This window comes from Labrus bergylta, chromosome 4, assembly GCF_963930695.1.
Source record: "Labrus bergylta chromosome 4, fLabBer1.1, whole genome shotgun sequence".
NCBI classification, from domain to species: domain Eukaryota; kingdom Metazoa; phylum Chordata; class Actinopteri; order Labriformes; family Labridae; genus Labrus; species Labrus bergylta.
In genome coordinates this window covers 24,018,394-24,034,551 of record NC_089198.1, presented here as the reverse complement: position 1 = coordinate 24,034,551, position 16,158 = coordinate 24,018,394, and the positions used below count along the sequence as shown (strand labels likewise).

The following is a 16,158-nucleotide window of genomic DNA, read 5'->3' as shown; positions in this document are numbered from 1 at the left end:
AATGAAACGCACCATAAGGCTAGCAAGCCTTGTGCAATTTTTCATATACTCAATTACTGTCGAGTAAATGTCAAGTCTTTATTACACTGTCACTGGCTTCATATGAGTCCCTTCAAACCAAACCAATAAGAGGTTGTCTTCAACAAATGTTAAAAGTATGATTAGAACAAATAGTTTTATGATTGTATGACACATTTTCTCATTTTCAAACTGTCAAAAGGGATATGTCATCACATATCATGTTTGTCAGGACCAAACTAAGAATCTAAACTACTCCCAAAATTAATTACACATTTTTCAAGTAGAAAATATCAAAAGGTCAAACTGTAAATGAGAAATAATTATGCGCTTGGAGTCCTCTGTTCCTTTAAGCGAATATCTTTCCTTTTATATTTATGAAAATTAATGACAAGATTTGTTAAATCATTTCAGGTTGTCTCTAGCCACTTTATTTAAAGCAAAACAATAAGAATCAGGGAGGGTTTCACTATATAGATAGGTTTCCTATGTGTGCAAAAGTTGTGGTTTAAACCACCTGATAACATTAATAAATGTCTCACTACTGAATAGTAAGAGAAGAGAGAGCCTGTGTAATAGCTTTGATGCTGTGGTAATAGTTATATTCCCCATGTGTGCTTTCTGGGCTTTGGGGCAACAAAACAACTAAATTAATTGCCTGCATCAAGCTCCCCCAACAGCTACTGTATGTCACGTCAACACCACGCCTGGATTTTTTTTGCCTTCCAGACAAGACGGATGCCAGCCGCTACTTCCTTTGTAGGTTTAGTCTCAACCGTTTTTGTTCTAAGAAACAACTGGGTAAGCTTTTTCTTTTTAATTGGTAAATTAAACATTCTCTTTTTGTGAGGGAAAGATCCAATCAAAGAGAAAAACAGGCTCTATTTTGATAACTCCCTCGGTTTGCAGGCCTGATAACGAAGCGTAACAAAGAGGAGAAAATGACTAACGTGGCATGAGGGATAAGCAAGTATTTAAGTCCAGCGACAGCCCTTATTAGAGTTATAGCTGGCTCCCTGCTTTCTCCACATATTGACCAGCTGCATTGATTTCCTTTACTTCTGGTTTCTTTGGAAACTTGTCAATAGATATCAGGCACATTTAACTGGTGAGTTAAATGCTGGAGCTCATTTGTGCTATACAAGCCCAGTGGAGGCGTGAGGGGGGCGGCTCTCCTGCTCACTGAATTGTCAGCAGTTTGGCTGAAGCTCAATTTCATTAATCCCAGCTCCAGAGGCTCCACACAGGCAACGCATGACAATCACCATTACTCTTTAAACATGTGCTATCTGCCTCTGACTGCAGATCTCCCACAATCAACTCTAATTTCAGCCTTTTACTCTGTGCAACATTTAGAAGAAGAATTTATTCAAGGAGCGTCTGATGGACTAGAGGTTGTAGCAGATGCCCAATCTACAGTACAGAGGTTATAGTCCTTAAAGCAGATGGCTCAGGTCCCACTCTGACCCTCCTCGTGTTGCTGCATGACATTCCCTACTCTCTCATCTTAGTGTCCTACTCTATCTAATGTTCTCCTCTAAAAAATAATTGAATTGAATAATTGAATTGAATAACAGAAGTATTTTTTCAAGCACCAAGTAGTCAACGTTTGATTATTTGATCTTACTCAAACTTAATATCTTTAATTCTTAATCATTGAACTTGAGATATTTGTATATGCTGATGACTGCTCAGGGTATTGTTTGTGTTTCAGTGAGACTGGCTACATAACTCTATCTATATATCCATGTTTGGTCTTCTCTCTGTGATTACATATTTTGCTGCATTCATGTTTTCTTGCTAAATAAATCATAACTCTTTCTAATTACTTCATAACAAGGTTACTTTTTCAAGAGTGAAGAGAAGATATAAGACAAAATCTTACCTCTTTAAGTCTCTAACCTGCTTTGATTTATTTTCTGGCCATTTGAGGGTAGAGAAAAAAAGTTGTAAACACAATATTGACATTTAGTCTCCCTTAAGGTTGATATTGATAGTTTTAGCGAACAGTTGTTTATTTACACATCCAGTAGATGTAGAATACTTTTGGAGGGCTAAAATAGAGATAGTGACTAATCAGAGGGACTGATGTAAAAGGTATCGAAAATAGATTCTGAATCTTGAACCCAAGAATCAAAATTGAATCGAATCGTGAGACACCCAAAGATTCCCAGCCCTAGTGCTTCAGTTTGGCCTCTGATTTAACCGTTCACTCACACACCCACACACTGATGATGGCAGAGATGCCATGCAAGGTGCTGCCAGGAAGTTGGTGGAAGAACAAACCGCCAACCTTGAGGTGACCTCTTCTTCTATTATCACAAATAACAATAAAAACAGTCATTCTTTCCACAAGTAGCGCTAATGTGTGTAACAACATTGTGGGAGTACAAAAAGCTTCATTAAAAATATAAAGAGAAGACTTAAGCAAAACACCATTGGTGCCCCAGCAGAGATTTTACACCTCCTCCAAGCTTCTAAGATAAATATGCTGCTTTTTACTCCACATTTTTGTTGCCAACAACTGCCTATTGCTGCTGGTGATATTGTTGGAAGGGAAATTTAACAGTGAACAAATATAACATTGAGGGCATCAAAATCAAAACAATTAGCAGAAATATGTTAAGACACTTGGCAGAGATGCTGCATGATGATTTCTGTGTTCATCTCCAAAAGAAACTCCTCTCACATCACAAACAGTCTCTTCCTCCAATGGAAATATGGAAATATGGCTGAGTGCAGATTTAAGTATGAATGTTTGTCTAAATGAATGAAGTCTTACCAGTGTGTGTTTTTTTGTTTTCAGGTAAATTTATGATGTGCTGAAAACAAATTAACTTAGTTAACTGTGTACAAACAGGGATTTGTTTCCACCTGTACTATTTGAAATACAGCACCATATAAGGACATATTTAAAGAAAATACACACTATCCATTCATTCAACATGTATATCTCGAAAAATCATTAAGGGCAAGATTATACAACCAGGAGAATAAGCCGGTAGAGCAGGCAACTACAGTTAGAAACATTTACACTCATGAGCAAAGTGATATGTAATCATGTTTTTAAATTAACCCATGGTAACCATTGCATTCAGATTTCATGTGTTTTGTAATAGGTTCTAAGTGTGTGCAGCACAAAAGGTACAGTAAAGGGTGTTCCCCAATGTTTGTGTTCACTTGTGGAACCCTCAACATTAGCCAGTCACTTGATCTAGTCTGATACTGATTATCAGACCAAATTGATGTATGCTGGGATATATTACCAGTAAGTGCTTTATAAATAAAGCACAACAACAACAACAACAACAACAAACTTTTAAAATGTGGTGTAATGTTCTCACATTAACTTCTTTGGCACTGAACTGCAGTGTTGGAGAACTTTCTCTTTAATCTGTCTCATACTTTAGCATTGCTCTTCTTAAAAGTGTGTATTTGGTGAAGTCACAAAATCATTAATTTAATTAAAATACACTGCCCAACTCTAAGCTGTAATCACTCCAGACTACAAAGCGCTCCAGGCTAAAGTTAATGATTTTTCTTCTCTGTAGTGTTACCATCCTCCTTATTGAAATTAAAAAAAACACATTTCTGCTGCTCAGACATTTCCATTGTTATCTTGTGGCGGATGCAAACACATTTCATCTTTGTCTCGGTATTCAAGCATGTAATTAGGGGATCATGGCGTCATGAAATTTGCCAAATTAAAAATGAGCGGCCAGTTTGATGGAAAAGACAAGCAGAACAGTTTGAAAGATACGCTTTTTTTTTCTCTTCAGATTTGCACTTTTATGGGCCAGTTTAAGATTGAGCCCAGTGATCCCTGAGCCTGACAGGGACTGACACTAACCATCCTCTCCTTTCATGTCAAAGCCAAGTTGAACCCCCGAGGTCTCATTAAAGGAGGAGCAGTGTTTTGACTGGTTAAAGGAGAAGCGCTTCTTCAAGGGCCAGTGAGGATGTTCAACACCAAATGAAATACTGGCAGCAATTAGATGCACATAAAAAACCCAGCAGCACAGACAGGGCAGCCACAAAGACGAAAAGAATAAAAGCCATATTCAGTCTCGACATCCAGTTACTGTCAAGCTCAGCCAATAGGTAGATAGACAAAAAGTAATAACAATTTAAATAAATCACTTATAAATGTAACTTATCTGTTTGTAAAAATACAAAAAATGTAATATTCCATTTTGAGAGTTAATAGAAAATGTGTTTTTCGACTGATGGAATGATAAATACAGTAAATGGTTATGCATGTATGTTATGCATTTAGGAAATTCTTGTGGTATGTTTTCTGTGTGTTTTTATTTTTTTACACTTTTCAGGGAATGCACGTCATTAAAATGAGACAATACAGGGTTTCAATGAAACGATGCCATCGACTCAAACTGCACATTCGTGACAGACAGGTAGGATTACACTTGATTTATGCTCCATCATGGTGACTCATTGAATATTCAGGTAATCAAAGGCAGGTCACCACAAACTCTGAGAGCATGAAGGGTAGAACATTATAAATATAAACAATAAAAGGATATGGAATAATGTACATGCTGTTTGAATACTTTCTTATTTTACAGATGGATGTTTGTTTAAAAAATGCTATCATTTATCTCTTCACCTGGAGGACACTATGACTGATGAAGAGTACAAGAATGATGTTGATTCCCCTTCAGAAAATACTTTATTATCCCTGACAATAGTATACTGTGGTTGTTAGCTTATTATTTTAGAATGAGTATAACCCTAGAAAATTCCTGCAAAAAATCCAGTATTGGTTATCCAAACTATTTTAATTCAACCAGTAAAATGATTAAAATATTAAGAGAATAATGAATTATTAGTTATTGCTGAACAAAAACAGAGGAATCTGCAACTTATTTATATATATATATATATCATTGTATTGTTGTTCTTTTTGTATCAAATTCTGCGTAAAAAAACATTTAAAAAATGTTTAATAGAAATTCAGTCCAATATAATATGTGACAGAGAAACATAGATTACTCTTATTTCTCTGTATCATTTACACTACAGTACAAAACATCCTTTTGTTAGCGCTTAATTAATTTAAGTTTGAATAGACTGACTAAATGAAGAGAGTATAATATCTAACAACCCCTGAAATGCATACAGTAATATCCAGTGTTTTGTTATGTAAGCTGGTTATTTAATACAGAGAACTGAATTTCTCAGTTTCTCATTTGTGAGTTCAGGATTTCTCATGGAGTGACTTCATATGCCACCTGACTCATTAAGATTCACAAGAATTTTCACAACTCGACTCCCTGGGACCTGAAATCAAGGCCAGAAGAAGAAAAGAGACTTCTTGTGTTTTACAGAGTTTTCTGTTGACCAAACAAATGCAAATCTGGAGCAGACAGGCGGTTAAGAGAGCCAAAGCATTTGCAAATGGGGAATGTCAGTCTGGTGGACGGGCAGCTTCTTTAGCAGAGGGAGACATCTTGTGGCCTGCCTCTAAATGAAACTAACCTCTCACTGCCTTGAAAAGAAATACAGCCACTCTGTATGCTGCGCAAGTAATGCAGGGGAAGCAAGAATGGATTTTGAGCAAAGAGGGGCTTATACTTCCTCATAAAATTCATCAAAAGAGGGAAAATTTGGCATGTCATTTGCAAAAACTAAATAAATTAAACCCAAAGCTGGTTTGAAAGAGAGTAGAAAAAAATAGCTTTTCTTTTGTTTTCCAAAATTACAAAGTGTTGTTTCCTTAAATTGCTGTTCCATTTTTTTAAAAATTTAAACCAAGAAAAATGCTTATGCATAGTGCTGCGTTGAACTCTACAGTCATTTGAACATCTCTGACACAGAACAGGTATAGGTAAATCCCACCCTGACAGAGCAGGTAGAGCACAGATGCAGTCTGTATCAATAAGAAGCAGATGCTGCTGGCTGCACCTGTCGTCTTGTTCCTTTGTTAAATTCCAGGCAGAATCAAAAAAAAAATGTGTGCTGTCACTCAAGCTTTCAGTTGGTAGCCTACAGCCACACTTTGATAAACTCCCTCCTAAAATTTCCTTGCTGCTACTTTCATTTTCAAGGATAATCTTGTTTTATTAGCATGTTCTCATCTTGTTTGCTCAGCTGGAGGCTTTTTGGTATCCATTCCTGAATCCATTTCGCCTGCTCGCCAGAAATTAAGCAAACTAAGCACTTGCCAGCGGCCTAAAAGTGCCATCAAATAACTGAATTTCTCCGTTGTCAGGTGAACATATTATGAATTCAAATCATAACCCTAAACACCTGCAAGGCTACACGGATTATCTCTCCTTCCAACATTCAAATTGACGTCCTCACAAAATCTAAATAACAGAGTTTTTTACTCCTGGAAGTCGATTACATCATCACTCAAACTTCCCAAACACTAGTTTGCAGTTTCCAACAATCCATCAAACATTGCTTCCTTCCACTGTAAGAAGACTTGCTGTGTCAAGGGGGATCTCAGTTTACTAAATAGATAGAGAAACAATCCTTTATAGACTGTGCAAGATAGAGTGCCAGCTAGGATCCCATAAGCCATTAGTGGAACCAAAAGCTAAATATGGGCCTGACATGTAATTTAAGAGGACATGTGATAAGAAACCCTTAGTCAGTCATTTATTTGAACGCTCATTATCTGGTTAAATATGTAAATCTGGGTAGCACAAGCTTTTGTATTTATATCACACAATGCCAGAAGGCTTGTAATCCAAACCATAACATAACATAATGGCACTATTGGTCTTGGAAAGAGCCACACTTGTGTTGGGTGTCTCCACCTAACAAGCTAATTAACTTAAGAGGTTCTGTCAACTGGCACCTCTAATGTCTGCCTCTGGTGGTATCTGCTCCCCGATGTGCAAGTCAGCAGAAAGCACCCCGTGCAGCGCCCCCCCCGCTATGAATTCCTTTACTATTGCTCTTCAGCGCCATTGATCGAACTGCCGATACTGCACTTACAGTAACAGTGGCTCCCACACTGGCCTTCACTGACACTGAGTAATGGAACAAACACATTACGTACTTGCTATTTGGCCTGTCATCCACGCTCACCGTCTCAGATTTGTTTATTTCATTGTTTGCACCGTGGAGCTTTATTTCATCTGCCCCCTCCCCTTTTCATGGTCTGGGCAGCCCTGTTATTTTCTGCTCCTTCACACACCTCCTCCCTTCATCTTTCCTAATGCTTCCAGTTGTGCTTGGCGGCACTGGCTCGGCTCCAAAGCGGGCTGAATCACAATGATGGTGTCAGTCCTCGGCTGAGTCCCAGTCCCACCTCAATCTGAGCATAGCGCAGCTTCCATTTCCTCTCTCTCTCTTTCTCTCTCTCTCTCTCCCTCTCTCTCTCTCTCTCTCTTTTGTCTTTGGTTTTCACTTTGTCTAAGCTCTGCCCTTCAACTCTGTCTGATGCTTCTCTATATCTCTCTTTTATAAGCAACCACTCTTCTGTCTGTTCTCCTATCTCTTGACAACACCTATTTTCTGCCTCTGTCTTCAGCCAGAGTCATTGTTTCTGAACAGGTCTAACACTCAATCCTGACGTCTACTTCCTTTAAACACCTCTATATGTTCTCTGACCTCTAAAGTTGATTTCAGACCTCCAGACTACACTGCATTGAATAAAGTGAAGAAAAAAAAAACACATCCTGGTTCTGGACTCCCACACCCCTCACAAATCCCTGAACACTGCAGACAGGCTGTAATGTAATATTTAAAAGGTTTCAGCTTTGGTTTCAACACAAGATGTGATTCCCTAACAGGAACCTCAATTATAACACACGAGATCAACAGTAAAAGGATCATTGTGTTATAATCAAACCTCCGCATTGACGCAAGCCAGCTAGAGCGCTGAGCCGCAGATCGATGGAAATGATATTACACCAACTTCAGGATGCATCCTGCATATACTACTGACGGATGATTTATTTGTTAGGAGCCAATCTCGCAGGTTTAATCCAGAGCAGTGAGCTGGGCTGTGTTGGGTTGCTTACGCTTTTGAGTATTAATGAGGCAATCAATCACAAGCCGGTGCACAGACAGTGTGTGAAGCAACAAGATGGAGGCAAGAGATTAATTTTGATAATTAAATCAAGCCTCCAATAAGAGAGTGATTCAGCCCATCATTTGTGCTGAAAGCTGAAAATGACATTTTTTTTTATACACGAAGCGAGATATACTCCTATCTAAAACACAAAATGTGCTATGTTTCGCTAAGACGTCTTGCAGAAGTACAAAAAAAATCCTTCAGTGTAATCTGAAGAAAGCCTATTATCACGATTGACACATACTTTGATACAGGGACATTCAAGGCTATGCTCCTGTATGTATTTATAGCGCTTGGTAGAACATTTTCAGCATCTACCATATGCCAGCCTTTTAATATCTGAAACTCGTTCTCCTCCAGTGAATTACTGCATCCTCTCCCCCCCCCAAAAAAATATTTCATTACTTTATGCAGAGGGAATAATTGCACTTGGGGGCTCTGATATTTCCTCTCCAAGATTTCTCAATACCACTGCACCCATATCCAGCTCATTAGTTAGAACAGCTGCTCTTTCCTGTCACTGTAGGCAAGATCAGCTTCTTCAGACACTGATTCCTTGAAACACAAACGCACATTGAGGACTCAAACACAAACACAACTACTCACATGGGTTCTCAAACGCATACAGGGGAAAAGAAAGCCACATGTGTTATTGCTTCACAGATTTGGAATTGAAAAGATGCTTCAAAAAATGTAAGTAGATGCACAGTATGAAGTTAAACAGCAGTACTCTATGGGATGTAAAAGGAAACGATTATAATCTGGTAATTCTGATGTCGTATTGAAACCCATAACTCTGAAAACACAAGTGTAAGCAGAGGCATTGAATGTTTTATGCATATTCTCTCCAATATTTCCACATGCAGAGAGCTAATTGTCAGATGTTGTCTGGACCTCGAGTGAGTCATCTCCTGGTGATGTCGCTGAAGTATATAATGGGTATGCTTAATTCCATGGTTTCTCATCATCTGAGAGGACCTGCCTCTGAGCCTCCCACGGTAAGATCAGCAGGCCGAAGAGGGGGAATTCAGGCAGCGCCATGAATCTTTAATTAGCCCCCTCTATACATAGGCCCTTAGAGCGTCTCCAGTTTCTGACATTTAGCTGAAATTTGCCCTTTGTGCTTGTGGATGAGAAAGAGACAAGGTCACCTGACTGACCACAGAGATATCAAAATCTGCCTTTATAAGCTTACAATGTCGGTTCTGTTTTTTGGAGTTGCATCTCAAATCCGGTGCACCATTTTCCCATTCAAGTTGGGAACTCTTCTTATCAGACATGTCCAATTTGTGTTGGATTGAAAAGCCAAACCTCACCATTGTCTCTCGCACAAAATAATAATACTATTGCTACTGTAAAACTACTAAGTAATTAGTATAAATTATTTCCCTCGCCTTCACCGTGCTGGTTTTCAAAGAAATTGTGCAACAGGACAAGCCCATCTTGGTGCTGGGCTTTCATCACTCAAATCAATGGCCCATTTCATCGAAATACAATCCTTCCTCCGCCTCTGCAGCAGGACGATTACATTCCATCCAAATTCTGCTGACATGATTTTATCTTATTGGTACAAAGCCTGAAAATTGTGGAGAGAAAAAATGGGGTTCACAAAAAACGAAAGCCTCTTGAAGTGGAAAAAATACCTTTTTGTCCAATCCTTGAATCTAAAAGAGGCATTGTTCAGTTTTTGTAACATTATGTGTTTATGATTTTGCAAATTGAAAGATTTGTTCATTAAGTGATAGTTGCTCATAATGCTTTCCTATAAGGGATTTTTATCAAGAAAACAATAACGTATTAAAAGCTGTACTGGTCTTGAAAACAGCATATGTTTGCTTCATTATGCATGATGCATGATGTCAGCAGAGATTTGCTGAACCATATGGCAGCCTCAGTAGTTACATCTTTCTGTGGACGCTTTTCAGGAAGTAACTCATTTTTCCTTCAAGAAAAAATGATTTATTATAGTTGTCACAAAATAAAGAATTTGACACAGCGCAAATGTTACCATTACCAAGACATAAAAAGGCCAGGAAATATCTGTCTGCTCATGGTGCCTGCTCGTGTAAATAGAGATAAAGCGTTTCTTTATTAGTATTCCACAGAAATGTTTCCTGTCTTACACCCCCGTACCTGTTGTTCCCTCTGGAGCTACTTAATCTTTCCACAAATAAACCATTAATTATTTGGAAAGGGAGGATTATGAGACAGTTACTTGAAGAATAATTAAGCCATGACAACATAATTTGAATTAAAGTGACAACTATTTCACAAAAGATACCTGATGTGAATGTGTTTGTCTCATCACGAAGATGCATTTTTTTTATAGAAAGAACCATTCTGTTAAAGCAGATCTCTGCTCTTATGTCTCCTGGTGCGCATACACTGCCTCATATTTCATTACACCATGGGCAGAATAAAGCATTTAAATCATAGCATCATTATGACTACTAAATAGCTCATTGTTGTTAGTGTTGTTGCCAGAGGCTTTTGTTCAGATGTTGCTTTTAAGATTTTTGTCTTGAATATGTACTACTCATTTAAATCAATACATATTTTTAGATTTTTTTATAAATACTTTTTAAAAATAATTTGTATTGAATAACTCATCCTTCAGGGATAATCTGTAATATTTAAGATGGCACTTCTTTGCTTTTTTAGAGCTTACCTCCTATGGACGAGTGTTTTACCTGTAATGACTCAGTTTAGAGTGACTTCATCTTAACTCTAAAGCAGCCAGACTTACTGTAGTAAAGTTCTCCGAACCACAATCCTTGCCTCTGTATTTGCAGTCAAGCAACATTTCATCTATGTTGTGGCTAGTCCTCTGCACAAACTCCAGCATGTTGAAGGTCTTGCTTGGGAAAAACTTGCTGTTGTCCGTTGGCTGACCCAAAGCGGCCATGAAGTCATCAAAGTCGCCTTGCTCCACGCCCAAAAGCCCGGCCATCCAAAAGATGTCGTTCCTACGAATCTGGGACTTTCGATAGCTGTTGTAGTTGCAAAGGGTGATGGCGGGGAAGTACATGACAGGACTGTCCATTTCATCCAGGATGGTGACATGGGGGTATTGGTAGTACTCGATCACACGGTCTGCCACTTGGTAGAGGAAAATGGAAAGCGAGGAGCTGAATGCAGCGGCCCAAAGCAGTCGTCGGATAGTCACTCCACCAGGCAGGAAGATGTGGCTTAGGCCATGGAGAGTACAGTTTGCTCCGAACACTGTAATGTCGGATGGTGGACGTGGCGCTTCTTCCTCTGGAGCTCCCATTTTTCACCAAAAAGTTTACAAGTTGCGGTCTGTGCTGGGTGTTGTCTTGCTGCAGTCATGAGCTGCTGATTACTGGTTCTAAAAGGGCGATTCACCCAAACTTACTGAACGAGGAAGGCTGCAGGAGACAGGGTCTGGTTTCCTCTTGGTACCCGAGGGGGAGGAAGGGGTTGGATATGTGGAGCTGAGACGTAGCTATGGACTGTCATATCAACCAATCCTCGATGAGATCTTAGAGGGCACATTGAATTCAAGAGATCGCGTTTCATTTGGGAAGTAAGACCTGATCCCACAGGGTAGTGGATGATAGATTTAACAGGGATACAACAAGGAGGAATAGATGAAAGCTGAAACATATTCAATTTAGTGACCTCTGACGTACACAAATTCTTCTTTCATTTGTAAAAATCAACTATCGAGGGGAGGTTTCTGGACACCCATCGATGTTTTTGTTGAAATGATACCTTATCCAACTAAAAGGACATGTTGTTTTCACCTAAGGAAAGATCCCTGCTAATTAATGGGACAAACACTGTCACCCAATCAAAACCCATTGGGGACATCACAAATGCATGGTCATAAAGCTAGAAACAAGACAGTTCTTTTAGTTCCTGAAAGGTTGACATTTTGCAGAAACAAAATGTCAGCAATTCCCCATTAGCATCACATTTAGTTACAAAGCTTGTGCTGCCATGTACAACCCCAGTAATCCATCTTTAGCCTCTGAGAAGACTGGGGGGATGTTCTTAATGAAACCTTGATGGACATAGTTGTGAAAGGCCAGAGAATTACTCATGCATGCAAACCATTACGCTTATTGCAGCTTGATTCAGACCTGGCACCCTTCTTAGTCATAGGGAGGCATTAATAATCTTAAGACTATCATCATCCTCCGGAACTTCTAGATTTTTTTTGAATGATTACACCTTATAGAATCATATTAGTCACTCTTGGGATATAAAGCAAGCATACATCTTCTGTAACAGCACTTAACTAGTTGTAAAATATTAGAATGGTAGAAAAAATACAAATAAAATCTGAGTCAATGCACCCATAGCTCATCCCTTAAGTTTGCAGCACACATCATCTTCTATCTTGCTGCAGCCTCCCTATCATGTGTTTTGTAACGGCATCAATTATTAATGCATTCCCCTGCATACATTTCAACTCATGGGCCGAGGTTTATATTGGCAGAGTACAGGCCTGAGGTTATTTCAGTGCACCCTGATAAGTATCAGTCTCGACTGAAATTGATTTGCTCAGAGCAACATTCATTTTAAATGAAGTTAATAAGTTAACTGATGTTAGGAGCCAAGCAGAGATCGCAACCACACCTCTAATTGCCTGTCTGAACTACTTATCAAAAAAACCCTGTTACCCGTTCCTCTCCAGAGTGTCTTACATTTGTTTACCCTCCCACCAATCTGTCTTCATTGTCCACATCTCTTCCCTTTTACTTTTATTCCCTTTACTAACCTTCTGCACAGTCATTCCCTCTCTCATCCGTCTCTATCCTTCCCCTCCTTAAATCAATAGTAAACATACCTCTCTAAGTTTTATTTCATTCAGTTACTGTCTGGAGATCCAAGAAGTTGAAATGTGCATTTTATTCACTGCAGATTTCCTTGAGCTGTGTTGCTGTAATCAGAATGACAATTTGAGAGGGGTTTGTCATAAAGACGAATCTAAAGAGAATGATGACTTCAATCTACACCTCTGCTCAACTTTTCAAGGATTTATTTTGTACAGTAGGGAACTGGCTGGTTGACATAATGCTGCAGTTATCTGCAAAACAGTTGAATATTTCCCTCAAGGGTTGGTTGAGACCAAAAATGGAGAGAATATCTTTTATTCATCTGTCACAAATTTGACTGAAAACTAATGATTGCGTTGCTCTGTTACTACTAGTTGTGTTCATAGGTACGTTTGCCTACAAGTTCATATTAACTAACATAACTTGTTAGTGCTGCCCTTAAATACCTATACAAATAAGCAACTGTAGTTTAGATCTGTTTTAGATTTTCATAAAGATCTCTAGGAATTTTAGGGATTATTGTTGTGTATTCAAAATGTGGATACATTTTGTACTGCATTTACATTTATAACCTGCATAGAAACAGTTTTCCACCTGGGGGCAGGAAAATGCCTCGTTAACACACTATTCAGCTAAAAAATAAATCAATAAATCATAGTGGTAAAGTGTTAGGATACTGTTGCATGTAGAAACATTAGCAAACTTGAACATATATAGGCATAAAGCAGCTGATGCCTTATTTTGATTCTCTGCTCAAACAGCTGCCAACTTTGAGAGAACAGTAAAGATTAATCAAAGAGCTAAGTGGCCATCATACCAAAACAATCGGCTGAAAGTATGTAAAACACTCCATAGAGCACAAGGGTCGACAGAGTGGCAGATTTCTGAGGACTGTACTCTACAAAAGCTCTCCTTTGTATTACATGTAGCCTTTTCATCCATAGTTAATGTGAACATATTGATTGAAGATGCTTTAACAGCTGTAACATTACCAAAGGGGGTTGTCATTATGTGGCTTCACACTAAACACTGACTCAGATATCAATCTGTCAATGAATTGATGCAGGCCATGCCAAATCCGGTACATGAAGCGCAAACCTTGTTGCGCATTCATTCATTTATACTTGATACATTTGCCACATGTGTTATTGCTTCACACAGATTTGGAATGTATTCTTTAGGATTCAGAAGAAAAAACAGCACATTTCCCTGGCTGCAGAATGTTCTGACTTTGTGTACAAAGTGACAATAAAGGAATATGTGAAGATATTTACATTCAAGTAAGTCTGGTGGTTTAATGAGGTAGTAATAAAAAAAACAAAATAGTAATATCCCGTAGTTTCAATTAATCTTTAACTGGATCTGCAGCAAAAGTTATCACTTGTTCATTGGCAGGTGTCCTAATTTAACTTCCCACCAAATGTCATTAAAATCTGTTTACCACTCTTTTTAATCTAATAAGCAAAAAGACACAGTCAACACAGTAATAAAGATGTATACTAATCTCCCTAGCATTATTAGTATCTCCGAGAACAGGTAAAAAAAAGATGCCTGCAGCTGCCTCAAGCTTAGCATTTATAGACAATAAACACAATGGGAGCAAAATCTAAAGGCTGAGGTTTTACTTCACTTTTTAAGTTAAATATCTAAAAAGATTCCAGCACAGGGACCTTTCCCTCAGAGACTATGTTGAGTTACTAGTCATTTGGACAATGTCAGGTTAAGCAAACACATAGAAAAGCAACAGTAAAAAAATTCAAGCTTTAAATACTTTAGCTTCTTTAATGCAAAGATTGAAGGGCATTAAGTTAATTCATTTCAAAACATTTCACTATACTCACAGTCAACTGAACATTGATGCCCTGAGCACCATCTTAGCCATTCAGTCCCACCTAAATGTAAAATTGAGTTATCTTTCTTCTACCGCAGCAAACAGGAAAGTGGTCATAGCACATTCCTGTAATTAATAGTTGCACTCCGAGTGAAGTGCAAGCCACTATACACAGTCAATACGCTGTGGAGTTTTTCCACATGCTTTAAGTTAGGTGTAGTGGTTAATGCACTGCCGGAAGAAATCAACGATTCAGTACATCACAGCTTCTCCATGCCATGAAAACACTTTCTTCCCCTCTACAGTGAGGAGAGGCCCTGGCTGCATTCACACGTGTGGAGATTACTGATACCTTCAGAGACTAAGTGCTCTTTCTCATCAACCACTTTGTATCCGGCCTGTGTGGAGAATGTCAGAGTTAGTCTGCTGCATCTGACAGAGGACCTGTTATGGATGGATACAAGAAGGCCATTATCATAATGCTGAAAGGTCATTAGGTTTGAGCCTGTTCCTTTATTCTTTAAATTCTAGTTAGCTGCCCTCTGGTTTGGTCAAAGCAAAGGGCATCTCACCGTCCACCTGGACGTCACAATGTTTGGTTTAAGAAATATAGATTTAAAAGCTTCAGGGTTATTTCGGGGTCTTTAGTTAGATAAAAAATTGCTTGTCCTGTTAGGTCGAGTCAAAAGAGTCTTTGCAGCTGGAGGAATACATTTTTCTGTGGATAAACATTTCAAGTTTAAAAGTAATATCGGACTGTCTCCCAGCTGGCAGTTTTTCATGATTCCTCTCACCACATGTAGAGATGGACTTTCATGTTTTTCCAGAATCAAATTGGAGGGAAGGAGCCAAGTTTGAAAGTGCTGAGCTGACATATAAATGTAAAGACACATTTCACATCAGTAAGCATTACTGAGATAATGACGAACAGGGATGCAAATAAACTCATTAAAAAGAAGAGATGCAGCAGGATGCTGGGATTCAATTCAAAATGCGGGTTGGTGTTTTTTTTTTTACTTCAGACCCCAAAACTCCTCAGAGTTAATCTTTCAAGTTCAACCAACCATCAATTCCATCAACTGATCACAGCTGACAAATGTTTAAAAATAGAATCATTGTAATATCAACACAACTTGCCACCTGTCATCTCTTTCTGGAGCTTTTTACCTGCATCAAACTGAGCGGGAGAGAAAACTTGGGATGAAAATAACTGATTTATTTTATAGTAGAGGAATTTGTTGATCACTTTGTCATGAATTGATTGGTTAACTAAGCACAATTACCTAAAAGCCAAGTCAGGGATAAATTGTGTGTGTTTTGATCTTAACTTCAAAATCCAAAGTTATTTAATACTATTACAGAACCCTTATAATACCAAAAAACATATTTAGCAAGCTAAAATTAAGTGAATTTGGGGATACTTTTGTTTGGAATTCAGCATTGAATTTTAAGGGAGT

The 16,158-nt window shown here is 38.4% G+C and overlaps 1 protein-coding gene across 3 annotated transcripts in view; it reads right to left on the bottom strand.

Annotated features, from left to right (window-relative positions):
• The window catches only part of asic1c (acid-sensing (proton-gated) ion channel 1c), an 89,846-nt gene that overhangs the window by 20,599 nt on the left and 53,089 nt on the right, over positions 1 to 16,158 (bottom strand). The window contains exon 1 of one of the 3 annotated variants that reach the window (XM_065954177.1): positions 10,812 to 11,433. The exons of the other annotated variants lie outside the window; for them this stretch is intronic. Within the exon in view, the coding sequence (XP_065810249.1) occupies positions 10,812 to 11,336 (525 nt within the window). The 5' untranslated portion in view covers positions 11,337 to 11,433. Of the gene's footprint in view, positions 1 to 10,811; positions 11,434 to 16,158 lie in introns of those variants that run through there. 3 annotated transcript variants of the gene reach the window in all.